Source organism: Ahaetulla prasina, chromosome 2 (genome assembly GCF_028640845.1).
Source record: "Ahaetulla prasina isolate Xishuangbanna chromosome 2, ASM2864084v1, whole genome shotgun sequence".
NCBI classification, from domain to species: Eukaryota; Metazoa; Chordata; class Lepidosauria; order Squamata; family Colubridae; genus Ahaetulla; species Ahaetulla prasina.
This window is the reverse complement of record NC_080540.1, coordinates 253,321,572-253,344,739: the sequence shown is the minus strand read 5'-3', so window position 1 is coordinate 253,344,739 and position 23,168 is coordinate 253,321,572. Positions and strand designations below refer to the sequence as shown.

Here is a 23,168-nt window from a genome sequence, read left to right as displayed (position 1 = left end):
TCTTTGTTCGAGAACACGAATCCGAAGTCACCAGCCTGAAGATGATGAGTGAGACCTCGTTGAAATGTTGCCAAGATACTCTCAACCTTACACGGGAAAAGACCCCCGAAAATGCCAAGACCTATATACATACATACATATAAAAATAAATAAAATATAATCTATTCAACAATCTCAAGGGGGGAAAAAAGAAAATGAGTATTAGGGGGCATTGCTTTCTCCTTTCATCGTATTACTTGACAATTAGCTATTTTTAATTACAATATCAGGGATACAGTGAAATATTAGTGGTATTTGAGGAATAAAGGAATATCATAAAAGTATGTCTTACACTGTAATAACTTCTACAGTTTTTATTTCCATTTGCTTGCAAAAGCATCCTGACAGTGGTAAAATATATTTTAACATTACTTTGAATTTTAGTAAGGATTAAGTAACGAACAACACAAATTATGCAAAATGTATCTCTGTGCTGCCAAAATTATTCCAGTGCAGTATGTTATGATTTTTTTATACCATACATTAAAATAACTGATGTGAACTGAAGAACATTTAAAAGCTAAAAGTGATTTTACTTCTATTTTGCCTTTTTTTAAAAAGTAAAAATTCAAACAAATCAATACAAGCTGAATAAATTATTATGTGCAGGTGATATTTGCAATCCTAAATCTCAGAGGAAAAAGAAAACTTTCCAAGTCACTCTAATTGGCAATTTATTTTCAAGACGTTTATCCTCGCAACACTAGTATCTCTTTTAGCTTGATGTTAATGTTGCCTGTAGATATATTTGCAAGCTAACTTCACATGCAGTAACTAAGCTATGGTTTGCTAAATATGCTACAAATGCCTAATAATGATTTTGTGATTTATAGCATAAATAACAGTGAACTATGTAAAAATTATAACCAAACTAAGTGCTAACATCCCTGAAATTGTCAGTTCAAGAACAGTGTATCTTTCCAGCAGCATTTAAATTGTGAGCTAGAAAAAATGCCTAAATTTTATTTATTTACTGATTTTATTATTTCTACAGATAACTCAAAGAATTGAACATATCTAACACACATTCTTCCTCCTATTTTCCCCAGCAACAAGCCTATAAGGTGGGTTGGGCTGAGAGAGAATGAATGGGCCAAAATTATCCAGCTGACCATCATGGCTGAGGTGCGACTTAGAAGTCACTGTCTCCTGCTTTTTAGTCTGGAGCCTTAACCACTATTGACTTGCAGCATTATGTGTACAGACCATAGTCATAATCATGGATTATGACTTAATGCTTGTAGTTCATTCTACAATTCATGGCTTAGTGCAAAGTGTCAGATTATCTCTTTATATAGTATATATATAAGTACAAACTCATGTAGCCAAGAAACAACTTTAATTTGTTGATTGTAATCATAAGCAAACCTGAACTAGCAAAAACTTGCTCAAACTTTAGATTGCAAAGCTGCATTTTTAGCAAGAAGAGTAGTGACAGAAGTGGCCTTATAAGAAAGGCAGGTTTTCAAGTGAGGGTTTGAGAAATTAATAAATTCTGGGAATGCCAAATTATCAAACCATGTATCTTGGGCTTTCACTCTAAAAAGTTACAGTTTTTAAGAATCTAGCCTATCAGTTCTTGGCTGAAATCTTCTCTTTCAGATCTTTCCTTTGTCAATCTGTTTACTTTCATAAGAAACATTAGGCAATGTTGACATTTCAATGTTGAAATTTTAGATTGTAGAACTTTAACTCAAAGTGGCACATATCCAAGGAAAAGAGCCTTGTATTTTCTGATGCAAAGGATGCAGCTGAAACGATTGTACAATAGTAACATGTTTATTCCAGCAGTTTCAAGTCACTTGCTATCTACCAGTAAGCTATGTGGAGCCAAGTGGATTTCTTTCAGTTTCAGAAAAGTTCTGGACAATATTGGTCAATTCAGTTGCTATCCAGTTTCTGAAACAACTAAGTCTATGTTTGGAATGTGGTTGTACCTGACTAGCCTCCATGTGCAATTGCCCAGATTTGTAAGCAATGGAGTAAGTCATCAGCATGTTTATGCAGTCTTAATCATTCTAACAGTAAGTATGCTTGGCATTCCATTGTTTTGGAACTCAGCTAGTGAGATTAATTGCTTTATTCATTAAATCAAAATGATCTGCAAAGCAGAATTTCCTATCTCTGAGTTATGGAAAATAACTAAAAAAATTACATTGAAATATTACATTAATGGAAGCATGATTTGTAGAGAGCTGCTTATCAGAAGCTGCTTGGGAAGCATGCAAATGACAATCACATGGCTGTGGGTTGCTGCAATGGACATAAATGTGTGTCATTTGTAAATCTGATCATTGTAACTTTGAACGGTTATTAAATGTGAGGACTAGCTGTAATCTATAGGAAATCTCGAGGAAATTCCTGCCTCAAACCCAGAGGTTATTTTAGAACAGGGGTCTGCAAACTTGGCTCTTTTAAGACTTGTGGACTTCAACTCCCAGAGTTCCTCAGCCAGCAAAGCTCTGGGAGTTTATTTATTTTATTTATTTATTTAATTTGATTTTTATACCGCCCTTCTCCCGAAGGACTCAGGGCGGTGTACAGGCAAAATAAAAACAACAATACAAATATACACAATTTAAATACCCTTAAAAAACTTATTCAAAATTAGCCTGATATTAAAAATCACCATCAATTAAAACCCCATTTAAAATTGGTAAAATTCCCTTTTAAAATCCAATTAAGCCAGCCCCGCGCGAATAAAAAGATGGGTCTTCAGTTCGCGACGGAATGTCCGAAGGTCAGGTATTTGACGTAAACCAGGGGAAGCTCGTTCCAGAGAGTGGGAGCCCCACAGAGAAGGCCCTTCCTGGGGCCGCCAGCCGACATTGTTTGGCGGACGGCACCCTGAGAAGTCCCTCTATGGGAGCGCACGGGTCGGTGGGAGGCATGTGGTAACAGCAGGCGGTCCCGTAAGTACCCAGGTCCTAAGCCATGGAGCGCTTTAAAGGTCGTAACCAACACCTTAAAGTGCACCCGAAGGCCACAGGCAGCCAGTGCAGTCTGCGAGGAGCGGTGTTACATGGGAGCTACGCGTAGCTCCTCTATCACCCGCAGCTGCATTCTGACCAACTGAAGCCTCCGAGTGCACTTCAAGGGAGCCCCATGTAGAGAGCATTACAGTAATCCAAGCGAGAGGTAACGAGGGCATGAGTGACTGTGCATAAGGCATCCCGATCAAGGAAGGCGAACTGCCGAACCAGGCGAACCTGGTAGAAGGCCCTCCTGAGACGGCCACAAATGATCTTCAAACGACAGCCGATCATCCAGGAGGACGCCTAAGTTGCGCACCCTATCCTTTGGGGCCAATAACTGCCTCCGACAGCCAGCTGCGGCTGCAGCTGACTGAATCGGGATGCGGGCATCCACAGCCACTCCGTCTTGGAGGGATTAAGCTTGAGCCTGTTTCTCCCCATCTAGACCCGTACGGCTTCCAAACACCGGGACAGCACTTCAACAACTTCATTGGGGTGGCCCGGGGTGGAGAAGTACAGCTGAGTATCATCAGCGTACTGCTGGTATCTCACCCCGAAACCACTGATGATCTCACCCAACGGCTTCATGTAGATGTTGAACTGCGGGACCCCACAAGTGAGGCCCCTCGCGGTCGACCTCTTGAAGTCCACAAGTCTTAAAAGAGCCAAGTTTGCAGACCCCTGTCTTAGAGAAATCTTCCCCAATGTGATCATACTCGTTTATGTTTTTGACCTATTATTTGTATTTTTAGAAAACAGAAGGAAGGCACCTACCAATGACAGAGTGGTAACTGGGGTGGTTGGGAGGTTCAAAGTACGGGGTTGTGCAACTACTGCATACAATGTTGAGTCTGAGTTTAGATCGGGGTGAAATGCTCCTGGTTCTGACTGGATCTCGCGATCCGGTAGCAATTGTAGCCGGTGGTTCGGCGATCTGGTAGCAATCGCCAAGCTACCAGCGACACCTGTCACCCAGGTGTCAATACTTCCTGTTTTTTTATATTCTGTGCATGTGCAAGTTTTATGCATGCCGCAGATCTATGTGCACATGTGATGCACGCGCATATGTGAGCGAAGTGAGCATGCGCGGTGTGTGGACTTCCAAGCTGGTAAGGAAGGTAAGTCAATTTTACCCATGGTTTAGATGGTAAATACAGAGATCCTGCCCATGGAGTTCAGTCAAACTGTACCTACAAAAAGGCTTGAGTATACTTATAATGTAATTTAAATTTAGTGCAAACATTACAAGTAAGAATATGTATCACACTTCACTATTAGACTTTCAGGAGATAACTTGGAAACATCAATACAGGTAAGTCCTCGCTTACTGACCACTCATTCAACCACCATTCAAAGTTGTGATGGCACCGAAGGAGTGGTTCTTATACCAGTCCATCGCATCATCTCCATGGTCATGCAATCTTGATTCAAGCACCTGTCAAGCAACTTGCACTTACAATGGCTGTAGTGTCCCACAGTCATTTTATTGCCATTTATGAACTTTCCTGACAGCTTCCCACAAGTGAAGTCAATGCAAATCAAGAGCCACTCCCTGCTTCCCCTAGCCTTCCTAACTCACGTAGAGCCATACCCTGCTTCCCAACTGGCCTGCATTTTTGTGGAGTCACAGCCTCTTTTTCTCAATCTCCATATACTTCTCTATGTTTTGTTTCTTCCTGCCTAATGATCTGGGCACCTTGGGATTACAATGGCAACTAAGACTACCAAGACTGCCATTGTTATGTGAGGCCACACTTTATGACTGCATGACTTAGCAATAGCAATCCTGGTCCCAACTGCTATCATAACCCAAGGTGTACCTGAACATGATAAAGCTGTAAGTAGATAAATTAGGCAAAATTCATATGTAACTTCAGAAAAAGTTGGGCATGGGAAATTATGTTTACATTAATTGAGTACAATGCTTTGTCATTGGAATGCATATTTTGAAGCAATTCTTCCTGTATCCATTTAGGGATTTATTTTTTATTAAATATACCTATGTTAAAATCTTTCATCCCTACTTCTGCATCTTACTGATAGTAATGAGTCTTCTAAGAAATCAGTAAAAGTACAAGCAAAACAGGGGGAGGGGAGGAATTTTCTTGCAACAGAGATAAGCCAGGTGCCTTGAACTTCCTTTGTGGTTTGGCCTTGCAAGATACCAAGATATTAATATACTTGCTGCAGACATTTGTAAACAACTAAATTATTACTTTTTAGGAAACCTTCAATCACCAATCAACCTCCCATGGATCCAAATTTTTACGTAATTACAGATATTGCAAGAAAATTCCCTCTTCTGTACTGAGGAAGCCTTGTGACGTAAACCATCTGCAGAAAATCTTAACAATTCTTTGGTACTGATCTCCTAAACCAACCCCCTCCCCCAGAATAACAACCCAACCACAATTTATGGTTAGAAAAAAGATATCTGAGGGAGGCATGATCAAGCTGTATAAACCATTAATTTATAGGTGAAGGATTTTTACTCCTGTCAAAACACTAAAGCAGTGGTCTTCCAATTATGCTAGCTGGAATACCACCTTAGGTGTCAAACAAAAGAATTTCTTTGCAGTCTAATTAATCAGAATTCATTACCACAAAATGTGATAATGAACCACTATAGCGATTTGATACATTCGTGGAAGAGGAGTCTATCAGCGCTACTTACCTTTTGAAAATTCAGTTTCCAAATATCCCAAGTAGGGGAAGTAAAGGCAGTAAAGAAGGTGCCTACAAACGCCCCAGAAATATGTAGCATAGCCAGTGAGAGAAACAAAATGACAGGTTTTGGCCCCATTCAACAAGCCTATCCTTACCTTCTTAAGACAATTTAGAGAGCGGGGCTGGAGCAAACAAGTAAGGCCTTCTCTTCTAGCTATGAGCAGTCACTGAAGAATGTGTCAGCATGTCAAATATAGAATGGTGGGTGTTGTTTTATTATTATTATTAACCTGAAGAAAAGAGAAAGAAAACGTCCCAATTTGTGTCCCATTGCTTGATAAAGGGCGAGTAGGTGGAAACATCAGGCGTTAAGGGGACACCTTGTTCTATCTAGCCTGAAAATAGACGAGAAATGCCGGGCTTCTGCGCCGCCCACATCTGCCGTGCAAACTCGAAAGTAGTAACAGCTAGAGTGGAAAAAAATATCCACAGAAATTGCAGCCGCAGCAGCTGCTCCCTTCCAAGCCTTCCCGGTGTACAAAAGGGGCTTTCTCTCGCCCCGACACATTTGACAAACTCCTTCCTTCCTTCCTTCCACGATTTTTGCGGCCGCCCGCAGGCACGGAAATGCCCCAAGCGTCGCTGTGCCGGCTGTCTCGAGCGCGGTGGGACCCGCTGCCTCACAAAACGCATCCCGAGCTCAGCGGGCGCGTGTCCTAGTCATTAAAACACACACAAAAGAGAAGTCAAGCGAAGCAGCGGCGCCCGTAATAGGAAAGCGAAGGGAATATATAGCCCTTGGCTTGGCGCACGCCGCGCTCTAGCTAAACGGCATGGGAGGCGGAGGGGTGTAATGGCAGAGCCTGCGGTCGCCACTGGGCTAAACGCCGCCGCCTCTCGGCCACCCCCACCCCCTCCACCTTGACTGGCGAGCCGAGCGCTTGGGAGCTTCGACGCCGGTGACGCGGGGCGCGCGGCGCTCTAGCCTAAGGTGGCCGCCATAGCCGCGGTTGCTGTTGCTAGGCGACGGGAGGGCGGGAAGGACGGGGCGAGGCTCCTCCTCGTTTCCTTCCCTCGCGCCGCCTTGTGGGTTTGTGGAGCCGCTGCCTCTCGCTTCTTGCCGCCAGTCCTGCTCTGGGGAGGCGAGGGAAGCTGGCGCGGCAGGGTTGGCGGCCGGGGTTTCGGTGTGTCGAAAGCCCGGGCGCGTTTCCCCTTTGCCGGGCCCCTCTCTATCCGCTCCGACGAAGCACGAGTAGCGTCCGCACCCTTTCCGGAAATTCCCGGGCGGATCGTACAACGGGGCTCTTTTCGTGGTCGAGGTTCGGATGCCTTTTTAACCGGTCTAGCTCGCCTCGAACGGGGGAGCTGAGCTGAGTTACGGCGGCATTCAGAGTCGGGTTCGGGCGACCCTTTTGTCCCGGCCCCGCTTGCAAACTGTCCGGGCCCGGGAGGAACTTTCGTCCTTCCAGCCACCCGCCGGGTAGGCAGCGGGGCCGGGACTTTTCACCAACGTGGCCAGAACTTGATTGTTGGAGCGGCCGTTGACGTTGGGCCGGTGCGCGTCGGAGGAGACCCGGGGCTGATCTCTTGGGGCTGTTTTCCGCCTGGCGTAGGATGGCGATGAAGCTGAGCCGGCAGTTCACGATATTCGGCAGCGCGATCTTCTGCGTGGTGATCTTCTCCCTCTACCTGATGCTGGATCGGAGCCACTTGGACAGCCCCAAGAACCACCGCCGGGAAGGCTCCTTCCCCCAGGTGAGCGAGGGACGGCAGCCGCCGCGGAGCGGGGTGGTAAAAGAAGGAGGCGGCTTTGGTGGGGTGGAAAGGGAGGCTCGCCCGGCAAGCTGGGACGCTTCGGGGAAGAGGCGGGGAGGAGGGGGGAGAAAATGCGGAGCGCTCCGTCTGTAAAAAAAAAAAAGGGGGGGGGAGAAGTGGCGCGGATGACTCAAGCAAGAGTAGGCATATCTTCAGAAAGGAAGTGCCGGGGGGTTGGGGAGTCTCCTTGTCTCGGATCCGGGGAGAAAGGAAACGGTGGACCTCAAGCCCTTCCATCAAAGCAGGCTTGCTGGGGATGTAAAGAAGCTTTAAGCTTTCTTCTTAGCTAAATCTTGACCGTTTAGGTTTAATTGTGGGGAGAGAGAGAGAGCGAGCGACCGAGAGCAGCCCACTCTCTAGCAGATTTTAAATGGAAGCTCAATCATAGCTGTACTGGATAGATTTCACACGAGCCGGAGTCCAGTCCTGGAACCGGATTTTAAAGAATATACTTGCCCTAGTCCGGTATCCTATGCCTATGAACCACTGCTTTTTGTTACATCTCCAGTAGTGACTAGGGATGAAGACTTAAGGGTAGAATTTCCAGAGACGGTTTGCTCTTGTGTCCTGTAGGAGAAAGGTGAAAGGTAGACAAGGATAGGATGTTGCTCTCAAAATGTAAGTCAGCTGTTTTTATCAGGCGCTCTTTTCTCGCATGACTTTGAGATGAAAGTTCGTTTAAGTCTAGGAAGTGTAAGTTTACTTGACTGTTAAAATGAGTTTCAGGGCTCTTAGAGTATAAACTGCTCCGTGTTGTTTTCCTTTCACATTCTTACTTTGACTTGTGGATAGTGCAGTAACCCCTTTCCAACAAAAAAGCTACTTTCTTTTATGGCACAGTATAATATCCAAATATGGTTGGTAAATATGGTTGGTAATGAATAAACCCAGCCAATTGTGTTTTATTTATCACATAACTGTAGTTTAAGATGCTTTGAATTCTGAATTCTTTGAGCAGCCTGTGTGATAGATGATGAGTGGAAGATTGGCCAGCACTAGATTGGCCCAGCACTAAATCTGAACTCAGGAGTTCAGTGAAAGTAGGAAATTCCAACCACTACATTACTCTGATAATTAATTTGTAGCTAAAAAGTTAACCAAGTATGAAAGTTCAGTGCTTTCTATAGCTGTTTTGTTCTGTGCATGAAAATAGAGTTGTATATGGCATTGAGGTGGTAATTTATGGCATTGAGTTTCTACATTTTTAAAAAACTATGTAATGCTAGGTTTGCTTGCTTTTGAACCAAGTCCGATACATCTGCTACATTTCCAAGTAGGACAAATAAACCATTGTATTATAAATATTATTTAGAACTGCCAGACTCTGGACTATTTAGCAAACTGTATATTACAAAATGTATTATGCAGTGAAAGGTTCATGGTGTTGCCTAATTTTGTGGTTCTAAAATTCCAAGTTCCTACTTTTTTAGGTTTTAGATTTTTTTAAAAAAATTCTTTTATAAATAACACAAGGTGATTAAAATATTTTTTTCTCCTATTTTTGTCATAACATCCCTGTGAAATGAGTTGAACTGAAAGAGTGACTGGCCCAAAGTCACTCAGTGGCCTTTCATGCTGTGATGTAAAGCAGCCCCCCCCCCAACTTTTCTGGCACCAGGGACCGGTTTTGGAAGAAAAATGGTCTTCCATGGACCGGGAGGGGTGGGTGGGGAGGAGAATGATTTTGCATGCTACTTAGATTCTGTGCATGCACAGATGAAGCTTTGCTTGCTCACCTGCCGCTTGCACAGTCCAGTTTCTGACAGACCAAAACCAGTACTGGTCCGTGAGGGGATGTAAAGGAATCTTTCTTTTAAAAAGTAAAAAAACCCAATTTATTTAATATGTATTGCTTCCTATGTTGAAGCATCTCAAAGTGGTTTATATAAAAACAAATTAAATACATTAAATGCAAACAATGTAGAAGAACATTTAATAAGGTGTGTTCATTAAAAAGATAAGGCAGCACTGTCAGAACTTATGTAATTTATGTAATACAGCGGTTTTAAAAATTTAAGTCGAATATGTAAGCTATAGATTGGTAAGTTTCACAGTGTTTTGTGCTTTATAGTAATGTTTTAGAAAGTTTTTCTTATTTTATTTTTGCAACATAGTATATGTGAATTGAAGTTCTGTAAAAATGTATTTGGAAACAAAAAGATGCAGGTGATTTTGGGGTGGGCGGTATCTTTGTTTTCTATTTTGAAAGACCTGTTACTTGATAGACTGGAAATGATGAGTATCTCTTTACTGTTAACAGTTTTACAACTGTGACTAATTCTACCCTAAAACATTGTAACACCAATGTGCTGCCATCTGTTGAGAGAGTAATAGGAATTCTTCCTATGATAGATAGGATTTTCAGTTAAAAGAACCAGTTAGGTTACTGAAGTCTGCATGTTCCCCTTTCTTATCCATTGTTATTTATCTCAGATAATTGGATGCTGTGCCAAATAAAAGCATTTATATGCAGTGCTTAGCTAGAATTGGAACATTGTTGGCTTACTTAACCCACAAGTTAGTATTATGATTGCTTAAAGCAAGAAAACATTAAGTACAGCCAGAGCAATAAAAGAAAGCTAAAATTTCTAGCTTAGTGTTTGCCTGTGGATAATATGATAGGCAGATGCTTAAGCTTGCTGAGAAATGGATATAAACAAACCATCCAGGAATCTCTATTTGGCAGAACTGTGCAGCTGTAGATTTCAGTTATCTCCCTGACACAGGCCTCACAATGGCTTAGGTTGCATGCAAGCTGTAAACTTGCCTGGAGGCACAATCTGATTCAGAGCAGTAGATCAGGGCAGAATTCCAGCTTGCATTCACAGACAATAAACATGGTAGATGTCTTGATGTTGTCTGGGTTGTAAGCTAACAAATTATAAATGCAGTGTTTTTCATTAGGAACAGAAGTACAAAGGCTATGTTGATATAGATGGTTTTACTTTGAAGGATGATACACAGTTTTTTAAAAAAGGGAATTCATTTTTTGCAAGGGTGACATTTAACTTGAATGACTTATCATGCTGTTAAATTTGCATTGCAATTAAGACTACCAAAAAGTTACTGTTTTCAATATACTGTAAAATGTCTTTTTCTTGAAATACTTAGGATTTTTAGTGGGATTGGAAATACATTTATTAGAATGTTTTAAAGTCTTGGTTAAACTTATAAAAGTGAAGTAAATTTAATCTTCACTATTTTGAATAAACTCTACTTTGTCATCTGAACAGAATATTACATATCACTTTATTTTTTGATATCTATAACTGTTAAGTTACCCAATTTACTAGTTTCTTCTCTATTCCAATATTTTTAAAAGATCCAGTTTGTCACTATACCTTTTCTTATGTGATGCCTAGAACCTAGAGGCAGTATTCCAAATAGGATCTGATCAGGGCAGGATTGAGTGGAACAGTTACTTCCTGTGATCTGGACTCAGTGCTCTTGTTAATGAAATTCTTGTTTAAACAAGTCTTACTTCTAAGAGTTGCCATTATTAAACTTGTTCAATGTTAGGGGGAATTTTCACTTGAAGACAGGTTCCTATCTCCAAAAAGTGTACAGATGCAAATTGTGGCAACATTTAAAATTAAAAATTGTACTTACTGTATATGGTAAGGGTTTGAATTATAACATATTTAATCCGCAAAGATGGTATCATTGAATTTAAGATTCTGTCTACTAAGGAAGAAATAGGCAAAAAATATGAATGCAGTCAAAAAATTATTTGCAGTGCCCACCTCTCCCACCATTTTAGCCTTGGGGTTTGAGTTTCAACCAAACCAATTCTGGAGATTCCTCTGTTCTAATGTGCTCTTGTGACATATTTTTTTTTGTATGTGTCCATACATATCAGCCAGCAACCATATAAAAAATTACATATGTATTTTAAATTACTATATTAGCCTTTAAAATAATTATAAAATGAATTAATGCCTGTGGAAGGAAGGATGTGTGCTATTTGGTTTGTTAGTATCCACATTTCCCATTTCCTGTAACAGTCCTGCTCTTACTGAAATACTGAGCTATCTCTTTACAAATGCTGGGCTGTGGTGCAGATTGTGACAGAGCTGAGGGAGAAATGAGAATATGAAAAGAGTGAACAAAGAACCAACCATAGGAATAGTCCCAAAGAGGTGTGTAGCTCTTATGAGCAATGCAGGCATAATTGCCGAATAATCCAGACTGCTGTCATTTTGATGAGGTAACATCTTCTGAAGGTGTTGCTTATAGTCAAGCTTATGGAAGCAAGCTTGAAGATGTAAAGCCAAGACCAGTGCATACAGCAGAAGTGAACTGACCGAAATTAGGAGAAAATACTGTTCTAAGCCTTGAGAAATATGGCACACATTTAAAATGTATGTTTTGATTTGCCATGTTAATTTAAGATAGTTTTGTGTACTGAACATTTTAAACTGTTAAGATTAGTGTTGCCAAGCTGGAGAAAAACATATATCTGATACATGATTTTGTAATAGTTGAGCAGTTTTTTCTTTTAAAGCTTTCACAATACATAAAAAAGCTGTAAAATTGTTTGTAGGCAATCGGATATCAGTCACAAAATATTAATTTTATAGGTAGAGGATTCCTTTTGTAATAACTTTCATAAATTATAGTAGTAGGTAAGAATTACATAGAACTAAAAATTTATCTTTTTGTCTAGTTTGCTTAATATACCACTAGGGGGCACAAAATGATACTTCACATGTATGACTTTCTAAACTTTTTCCTCAGCATTGTAATAGTGTACATACATAATTTCCTTTGAGATTATCAATCTTTATAGATTCAAATATGATTTTAAAATATTATGAATTATAGTACTTGCTTAAAAACCACCCACTAAATTTGAAGCTTAGTTCAATATAAGTATGTTTAACAGATATTATAAAGATAAGCTGGAAATCATATAACATTGGAGGATTGCTTCAGTGGTGGCTGATTAGTCATGAAAATTCTCTAAAATGAAATATATAGGCTACTTTCCTCAACTTTTTCTCCAGATACTTTGGATTTCAATTTCAATAAACCCCAGTCAGCTTAGTGAATGGTAGTACATTCTGACCATCAGATAAAGGGATGCTAAATGCTGTTCATGCAAGAACACCAGCAAGATACCACCTCATTTCAGCTTTAAAGAGAAGAGATGTCTCTGCTCCATTACATCTGTAGGCAAGGCCTGTCTTATTTTTCACAGATTATCTGAAATGGAAGATAAAACAATAATAAAAGAATTAAAACCTGATTGGTTAATGAAGTTAAACCATATCAGCCATGTTGGTTGTAGTTCGGAAGGCTGAGACCATAAAAAGCTGTAATGAATACACATCAGGCTACCATTGAATGATGGGATTATGAAAACAGCTAGTTTTATTTGAGTTGAAACCATTGCAATTATTAGAACCTTGCTAATATTTAACAAAAATATAACAGTAGAAATTAAAATTTTAAGGGAATAGTGAAGTTGCAGTTATCACCTTGCATTTGCAGTCCTTGCACAGTTATTTTAATTAAAAATGGGTCTAGTTTCAATCCCTTACTTGCACATGCCCTTTGGATGTCATTGACTTTCCCTGCAGACACCCTCACTCCGACACATTGTGAAGTAACTCTTTTAAAGGATTTGTACAGCCCTACTAGAACCATTTCATGGTAAGGTTCTAATCTTTGTCTTTGAAATATTTCTCTTGTCTTCTGGAACATGTAGATATTGAAACTGAATTGTGTTTTGTATACAATAGTTGGGGTTATTAATAAATGTTGATATCATGTATCGTTTAACATATTCAGTGTTTTTGTTAATACTAAACCAAATACTAGAATAGAATAGAATAGAATAGAATAGAATAGAATAGAATAGAATAGAATAGAATAGAATAGAATAGAATAGAATTTTATTGGCCAAGTGTGATTGGACACACAAGGAATTTGTCTTGGTGCATATGCTCTCAGTGTACATAAAAGAAAAGATACGTTCATCAAGGTACAACATTTACAACACAATTGATGGTCAATATATCAATATAAATCATAAGGATTGCCAGCAACAAGTTATAGTCATACAGTCATAAGTGGAAAGAGATTGGTGATGGGAACTATGAGACGATTAATAGTAGTGCAGATTCAGTAAATAGTCTGACAGTGTTGATGGAATTATTTGTTTAGCAGAGTGATGGCCTTCGGGAAAAAACTGTTCTTGTGTCTAGTTGTTCTGGTGTGCAGTGCTCTATAGCGTCGTTTTGAGGGTAGGAGTTGAAACAGTTTATGTCCAGGATGCGAGGGATCTGTAAATATTTTCACGGCCCTCTTCTTGATTCGTGCAGTATACAGGTCCTCAATGGAAGGCAGGTTGGTAGCAATTATTTTTTCTGCAGTTCTAATTATCCTCTGAAGTCTGTGTTTTTCTTGTTGGGTTGCAGAACCGAACCAGACAGTTATAGAGGTGCAAATGACAGACTCAATAATTCCTCTGTAGAACTGAATCAGCAGCTCCTTGGGCAGTTTGAGCTTACTGAGTTGGCGCAGAAAGAACATTCTTTGTTGTCCTTTTTTAATGATGTTTTTGATGTTAGCTGTCCATTTTAGATCTTGCGATATGATAGAACCTAGAAATTTGAAGGTTTCTACTGTTGATACTGTGTTGTCAAGTATTGTGAGAGGTGGAAGTATAGAAGGGTTTCTCCTAAAGTCTACCACCATTTCTACGGTTTTGAGTGTGTTCAGTTCCAGATTGTTTTGGTTGCACCACAAGGCTAGTCGTTCTTATTTTTATTTTATTTTATTTTATCTTATTTTATCTTATTCTTATTTATTTTTAAAACAAAATACTTATTTTGTTTTAGACTAAAAAATTACTTCAAAGTAAATTCTATAAATAAATTGTACTTGAACCTTTCTTTAACACAAGTACAAAGCAATAAAAAATATCTGTACTATTTCCCAACAAAAGCTCTGTTCTACTCAGATTAGAATATTTCCTACACTTGTCACCTAATGTTACCTAAATACTTCTCGTTCTTGACAAAAATTGCTGCTGATTCTGAGCTGTTGCACAGCTCACTGTAGCTACGGGAGTGTTGATTAGTGTGGGACTGATTCCTGAGTAAACTTGTTTCAATTTGCAGATTACTTGGCATGCAGAAATTGCAGGGTTTTTTTTTATTGACTAGCTGATAACCTGGCGTTGCCTGGGTATTTACTTATCCCAAACTTGTATTAGGCAGGAATAGTAACTTCACCTTGAGCTCTGATTTCCGCGAGAATTAAATTAGTTCAAAATGTTTTCCCTGTGCCCCCAGAAGCATCAAGTAACATGATATCACCTTGTTGTTTTGGTAGCTGATCCATGATCATTTGGTATGGTGGTTTTTTTTTGCTCTTGATTTAGAAATGGCTTCTTGTCCGTGATATATGCACTAATCTGTTTGACATTGTAGTTCTTTTCTCATATGTAATCTGTGTGAAGTACACATCGTGTCGGTCTCGTAGTGGTGCAGGCAGGCCGAGTTGCAGTAATGTTTTATTGATCATGGCCATACATTTGTCCTCAAGAATAATAAAGCCTTGTTGAAAATGTCTGGACCAAATGTAATTTCTAATATTGGATTTTCCCCCTTACCAGAGGGAGCCCCCTTGTGGAGTACTGTGAAGCTCTTACCATGGCAACTCCACTGTGCTAAACAATAGAAGCCATTTTAAGGCACAACAGGCTGTATCTTAACAGAACACCCCTCCCCCCCGAGGGGTGTCTTACTTCCACAATATTTCTTTCCAGAAAGTAAGTCATCTGTGTACCAAGTTTGGTTGAAATTGCTCAAGGCATTCCAGAGTTATGCTGGAACACTCTCTCTCTCTCTCTCTCTCTCTCTCTCTCTCTCTCTCTCTCTCTCTCTCTCTCTCACACACACACACACACACACACACACACACACACACACAAAGCCAGATAGATAGATAGATAGATAGATAGATAGATAGATAGATAGATAGATAGATAGATAGATAGATAGATAGATAGAACACATAATCTGAAAACAAAACTTTTAAAAAGGACTCTGCATAATTCAACATTATACTGGCCTGATCTTAAAATAGTTTTTCCAAACCTGAAGCTTTTGGCATGAGATTCTTTGAAAATTTGAATATCAGGGTAAAGCTACAAAATATGCGTTACATCTTTGATATTCTGAATCATAATCTTGGCAATAAATCTTGTTCCTTGATTTCATACTTTTTTTTTTTTATTCAAAAAGTTTTACAAAATTTTTTTTCCCCCTTTCCCCCCCTCCTCTCCCCTCCCTTCACAACCCCCCTCCCCCCCCGACTTCCCGGAACGGGCACAAGGTATAGTTAAAAATAAAACAAACATATGCTAAAAAAATTTCATCCCAACTTAATTATACCCCTACAATCATCAATTCCTAACTTCCCCCAAAAACAATCAAGAATAATGCATCATAATCATTCAAAAACAGTCTGATAACTCTTAGTCTGATATCTACGTTGAATATAGTCAATCCATTTTTTCCATTCCTTTAAGTATCTTTCTTGCGTATTGTCTTTCAAAAAGGCTGATATCTTCGCCATCTCAGCCAAATTGGCAACCTTCAATATCCATTCTTCTATTGTAGGTACTTCTTTTTTCTTCCAGTATTGTCCTATTAGTAATCTTGCTGCTGTTATTAGGTTTAAAATCAATTTAGTCTCAATTACTGTACAATCCGTAATAATTCCCAACAAGAAAAATTGCGGCAGGAACTTTATCTTCTTTTTCAAAACATTTTGTAAAATCCACCAAATTTTTATCCAAAAGGCCTTTATGTCCTTACAAGTCCACCAAATGTGAAAATATGTAGCCATCACAATTACATCTCCAACATTTTGCTTGCATATCTGGATACATACACGATAATTTTTAGGATCTAGATGCCATCTATAAAACATTTTATAAAATTTTCCTCAGATTCTGTGCTCATGAATTTAACATTTCTAACCCAAATTTTTTCCCAAGTTTCCAATAATATTGGCTCCTGAAAATTTTGTGCCCACTTTATCATACAATCCTTTACCAAGTCCCTTTCAGAATCTATTTCAAGTAACACATTATACAATCTCTTTATATGCTCCTGAGACTGATTTCTAATTTGCTTTACCAAATTTCCCTCGTTCTGCTCTATACCAATTTTCTGATCTCCCTTCCATCTAGCACGTAGTTGCTCAGTAGGATGTAGGTAGTATGCAAAACCACACACCCTCTGGTCCACGGAAAAACCTTTCTCCCTGGTGCCCAAAAGGTTGGGGGCCACTGGTTTATATGGTGGGAACAGAAAATATAATGTACATGTCTATTTTAAAAATCTAAGAAAATATAAAAAGCCTGTGTTTTTGTTAATTCTGTTAATAATGCAATATTCTTCTAATTCTTGCTAAAACCTGTAGTTGCAAATAAATGTACTAAATGAAATGAAAAGAATATTTTTATGCAGGTGTTTTTTATACACCTGTATATAGTAGGTGCCCAGGGGTGAAATCTACTTACCTTCCTTACTGGTTCGAAAGTGCATGTGCCATATGCATGCGCTCGCTTCACTCGCTTTATCACATGCGCATGCAGACCTGTGCATGCGCAGAAGGTAAAAAACACATTACTTCCTGGTTAAAACCAGGAAGTAAGGACACCCAGGTGGGTGGGTGGAGCTTTGCTCCGCCATCACTACCAGATTGCCAAATCACCAACCACAGGCGCTAACAGATCACCAGTTCCAGTCAGAACCGGGAGCATTTCACCTCTGGAGGTATCATAGCAGGGAAAGCAGTATGGTTGTTATGATAGGAGATTACACTTTCAAAAATACGCTTTCAAAAGTAGCAATACTGTGATGAGGTACAATGAATCAACAAGGAAATATATATCTACTTCCTGGAAAAATAAGAATATAGATAAACCTGCAAAAATCGTTTTAATCTGTTATTTCAAACTACAGCAAATAGTTCACTTACCCATAAAATGTTTTGAACTGATGATGTATCTAGACTGCAATTCTGTAGGTACTCTGAAAGGCTGCTAATTATTCCTTTTGATTTTCGGTTCCAACAATATTTTATAATATAGCTAATTCTTATCTTAATAAATAATGCCATTGTATCCTACTAAGATACCATTGTAGCCTACTAAGATACCATAATAGTATAATTTTGAATAAATTATTTTAATGGTGGGACAATTTTAGAACTTATTCCTGAATTCATAGTGGATTTGGGAGAATGAAAATTAGGGCTGGTTGTTTTTTTAGGTTTGCAGCAAAATAGAGTACCACAGTTGTTTGCTTTTTCAGAAAATTTCTAAATCCTACACGAATTCACTTTAATTAAAGAATGAAAGAATCTTGAATACTGTTTCTTTTCTGAGAAAGTTTCTTACACTGTTTTGATGATAATTACAATGTCTTTGCTATGATATTTAGAACAGGGAGAGGAAATAAATATAAGGATATTTGGATGTCTAATTGTGTATTTTTCAACAGGGTCAGCTTTCAATACTGCAAGAGAAAATAGACCACTTGGAACGTTTGCTGGCGGAAAACAATGAAATTATTTCAAACATAAGAGATTCTGTGATCAATTTGAGTGAATCTGTCAAAGATGGACAACATAATCCAGAAGTGTTAAACTTTAATCAAAGAAATTTTTCAGAAGTATTGCCTCTTGCCACTGCATATCTTTCAATTGAGCCTGAAGATTGTCAGTTTGCTTCAAAGATTGGAAGTCAAGCTTCAGATGTTCAAGTAAGAATCAGTTGAATATTAGCTATTATCCATCTATTTTTAGTCCTCTGCCAAAGAAATATAGAGATTTTTATGTAGCCTTTCAGAGAGTTATACTTGGATTCCTAAACTGAAATAATTGACTGGTAGGTTGGTCAAACAAACATGCAGATACTGAAATCACTGGGATAGCCAATGAAAATGTGCTATGATATGCAAATATGATGGTTTAAATCAGGGATGTCAAACTCACATCACAGCAGTGTCATGTGATGTATCAGGACTTTTTCCTCCTTCGCTAAACTGGGCATGAGTTTGGCCAGCATGTGATGCATCCGGCCCATGGGCTGAGTTGGACAGCCCTGGTTTAAATGGTTTATATTCATTTGTAATATGTGTATTTTTTGGATATGAGTGTAAACTGAGTATACTTGCTAATGACTTTTTCCCTTACTGTTTTATTCATTCATTTCAGATTGAGTGACTATAGGTTATTGTTTGATACAGTTGATCTCTAGTGAAGGAGAAATTCACAGACAAAAGCATTGTAAAGAATTTTCAATACAATTTCTTCACTAGAGATCAAATATATCAAACAATAACCTACAGTCACTCAATCTTAAATGAATGACTATTTTGGAGGAAATTCTTTACAATGCTTTTTGTCTGAGTGACTTGAACTATTTTTTAAAAATTGTAGATTACAATTAAAAATAACGCTTTCTCCGTAGCTGCAAATTTTATTATATTGATATTTACTATACCAAATGTTAAAGTAGGCTGTATTTTAGACATTACAGGTAGTCCTTGATTTACAACTACAATTGAGCCCAATACTTTTGTTATTAAGTGAAACATTTGTTAAGTGAGTTTTGTCCCATTTTACAACCTTTCTTGCCACAGTTGTGCAGTATCCCTGCAGTGGATAAATTAGTAAGATTAGTTAAGAGAATTTGGCTTCCCCATTAAACTTTGCTTGTGAGAAGGTTGCAACAATGATCACATGATCCTAGGACACAGCAACAGTCATAAATAGGAACCAGTTGCTAAGCATCTGAATTTTGGTCACCTAACCATGGTGATGCTACAAAGGTTGTAACTGAAAAACGGACATAAGTCACATTTTTCAAAACCATTGTAACTTTGAACAGTCACTAAAGGAATTGATTAAAATTGAGGACTACTTGTACTTACTGTGGAAATGCTTATCTTTTTGAGAAAATATATTTGAAAATAATGCACTACTAGAGGCTAATAGCCAGTAATTTGACTTTTTATTTCAAATCATTGTGCAAAACTAATCTTGACAGCTGTTGTTTCTTCCCCTTAGTTCTGTTCCATTCCAAGTTCCCAAAAGTCTGGTCTTTTTCCTAGAATATTGCTCTGTTCATTTTTCCCATAAGTGGTTGGGATTCACCGCTATTAGATCCTTGTTGTTCTGAGATCAAGATAGCACATCCAGTTATGAGTCAGATCAGTGTTTTGCTTATCTTTTTCCAACATTAGGGAAGCTCAGTAAATTACCGACAATGGCTTGCTCAATAAAATAAAATAAAAATTTTTGCTTGAATTGTCTGTCTGTTTGAGGGCTTACAATATAGTTTCTGTTCCAAAAGTATGAGAAATCATGTCACAAAGGTTTTCAAATTTGTGGCCAAAGGGACTCTAATGGCTGCACATCAGCCAGGAGCCTCATGTTAGGCAGCCATGTTCTATATGATGGCTAGTATTTCATATCATGCAAAGCTTTTGTAGGAGCAGTCATTCAGATATGTTCAAATCAAATTTATTGAAATTCCAGGCCTTGGATCAGGTTAATTTCTGAATATATACACTTAGCACTCATGATTACACAAATTAAAATAATTAGGCATTTCCTAGAATGATTTCTTTGGATATGCATTTGTATGATTTGAAGTGCTTTACTGGGATTGCAGTTCATTGCAGTGTCATCGATTTCTGAAATGTGTGTAGATGGCAGGTCTACATCTTCATTATTAAAGGGAAGAGAATAGTTTCTTCCTTGTACTATTGGGACTAAAATTCCTCAAATCCTTGGCCAGTTATGATTCAGAGTATCGGGGGAATTCCAACTTTCTCCTATTGTGAGATGTAATAGCTGTTTACACGCCTTTGAGTATTTAATGCAGGATAAGAAACCTGTGAGACTCCAGACTTTGCTTATGACTAAGAATGCTAAGATTGCAGATCAGTTGCCTGTTCTGATCTGTTATATTTAACTATATAGTAGCTACAACAAATTGTCCGATATTCCACCAATATTTTGTCAAGTCTACATTTCTAACAGATTCCTTGAGATGATACCTTTCCCCCCAAAAGTAGAATTGGCAAGTAATTAAATTGCCAGCACGCTTACTGTAACAACCTTTGGTCTGTTAGGGACTATATGTGTGGTCTGAATAGCTGAGTTTGTTATATGGTACTTTGTTATATAGTGCCTTGATTAATATTTTTTTGAAAAAATATACAGGTTTTAGTATATTATTTTTGATTGTTACTTCTATATTCTCTCATTGTTAGCTGTCCAAGGTTAATGTACAAGACAGACATATATAACTTTTATAAGTAAATAAATAGCAAAAGCTATATGGACACTAATGAAGTTTAAGAACCCAGGCATTGCAGTTAGGCCTCTGGATTGAGGCATTCAGTATAATCCCTCACTTATCTGCTACTCTGGTAGAAGCATGTCAAAAGCAATTCAAAAGGGTCTTGAACCATTTTCAAATGGCAGCAGCTACTGCAAAGAATAGAGTCACATAGAGTTCCAGGGGTTAAGGAAGAACCATTCTGATAATAAAATAGTTTTCCAGAACAAGAAACAGTTTTCGAAATTGCAATCAGAACCAGTATACATTGCTGGTATTTTCTATTTTCTCGAGATTTTACAGCTTTATTCTTCTGCTTGTGCAGCTTTATATAGTATCAGTTTCTTTAAACATACCATCTTGAGGGTTGGGGAATCCTAAGTAATGGATTCCAAGAGCCTTAGAAAATCACAAGAAGTTATGTCTATGCACGCACACACACACACACAAGCAAACAACTCTTCAGAAAATCAGCTAGTATGCTATTAATTTTAAATAATAAAATATTACAAAGTATTACTCCTTACAGTTCGATTTTTAAAAATGTAGCCAATTTTACTATCTATTCATTTATCTGAAGTTGACAGGTCAAATTGAAGCAGACGTTGAAAGAAATAATGTTCTCCCTAATTTTAATTTTTGGTTTCTTTCTTGTATTGGATTGTAGAAAGGAGCACAGTAGTGTACAAATTGATCCCAACCCCTTCCTAATAGAATTCCATTGCAAATTGTCTGAATATGCCTAAAATTTCCTTTATATCAGGAAAGCTGTAACCATGGTAATAATGTTTTGTAGGTAAATACATATATAATACATACAAAAAGCATTGGCTTTTTAGCTTATTTTAATTTTGCTTGGGTTTGGGTTTTTTTCTCCATCAAATGCAAATATTTTTTTCTCCATCAAATGCAAATATTTGGGGTATGTGTTGTGTCCCTGAGAAAGAGGAGAATGCAGTTTGGGCAGCACTATACGTAAAATAATATTTTTTCCTAGGAATAATTTGTTTATCAGAATTTCTAAGAATTGGCTACATTCTTAAAGTTTTCTGATAAGAAATGTATTGCTCTCTTAAAAAATAATTTCTGCTGATGTAACTTTCATGAAGAAAGAATCCAATTTGCTCAGAGCAAGTGCCAGAGAACTTAACTGAACTTTGTTTCTCTTATGTATTGGTCTGTCAGTTTAGGTGGAAACTGTATTGTCTGTCTTTACTTTGCTTGTAATTCATTTTTATTTATTAAATTTTTATGCCACACATTTCCCCTACAAGGTGACTCTGGGCAACTTGCAAGTTATAAAACAAATAGCAAATAGCTAAAAAATTAAAATGACACAGATTACAATATCTATACTAAAACTTTTGACTTTTAATGCAAATTTGAATTTGTTTAATATTTTGTTTTGCATTTGTTATTGGCAGATTTAATCTAAAAATATGGCTTACCTGAAGCTGCAGTAAAGGCTGAATATTATTCATGATCATTAGTGTTATGTTAAGTAATACTTGAATATTTTTATGTGTACATAATAAATATGTGTGTTTATGGCGTGTGTTTTAATGGTTGTTGGAAAAATTAGTTGAACATTAGGAATGTTGGATATCAAATATGTGTATGTTTATAAAAGCTGATGAATGGCATACTTTAGACTATTATGGCCGATCACATATGTACAATGGTTCAATTTATGATATCTAGACAAATAATACTTATATAAAAATCTGTGAAAAGTATTCCTTGAATGTAGTATTCAAACAGAACTTTGGAACCAGGCTCTTTATTTATTTATTCATCCATGCCTTAGAGTCTTTGCTGACTCAACTGCCCGGATAAATATGTGGTGTGCCCTTGCTTGCTTCCTAAACCTGAGAGAGAGTGACTGACTCAAAGTTATTCCGTCAGCTTTACAGCTAAGGCAAGGCTAGAAGTCATGGCTCTCATTTCTAGTCCTGTGCCTTTTATCACCAGATCAAACTGGCTTTCAATGATTTATTTGAACTTTGTTTAATAGTAAATTAGTGGCCACAACCATATTTTCAGAACTATGTTCATCGACCTCTTAATTTTATATATCATGGTCTATTCTTTTTATGCATTTTAGATGCTGAAAGTCTATGACATTCTTCCTTTTGATAATCCAGATGGTGGAGTTTGGAAGCAAGGGTTTGACATCACTTATGATGAACATGAGTGGGATGATAAACCTCTTCAAGTTTTTGTTGTACCTCACTCACATAATGATCCAGGTAACAGTTCAGAAAGCTTCAAAATATGTTTGGGGCAATCATATTTGT

General features: G+C 38.1%; 1 protein-coding gene across 2 annotated transcripts in view; it reads left to right on the top strand.

Annotated features, from left to right (window-relative positions):
- The first annotated feature begins 5,761 nt into the window (after positions 1-5,761).
- Positions 5,762-23,168, top strand: part of MAN2A1 (mannosidase alpha class 2A member 1) — a 59,698-nt gene continuing 42,291 nt past the window's right edge. The window contains exons 1-3 of one of the 2 annotated variants that reach the window (XM_058167798.1): positions 5,762-7,436; positions 18,023-18,283; positions 22,976-23,120. In XM_058167798.1, coding sequence (XP_058023781.1) covers positions 7,296-7,436; positions 18,023-18,283; positions 22,976-23,120 — 547 coding nt within the window. In that variant the 5' untranslated portion in view covers positions 5,762-7,295. Of the gene's footprint in view, positions 7,437-12,910; positions 13,152-18,022; positions 18,284-22,975; positions 23,121-23,168 lie in introns of those variants that run through there. The other variant, XM_058167799.1, reaches the window with a different exon arrangement.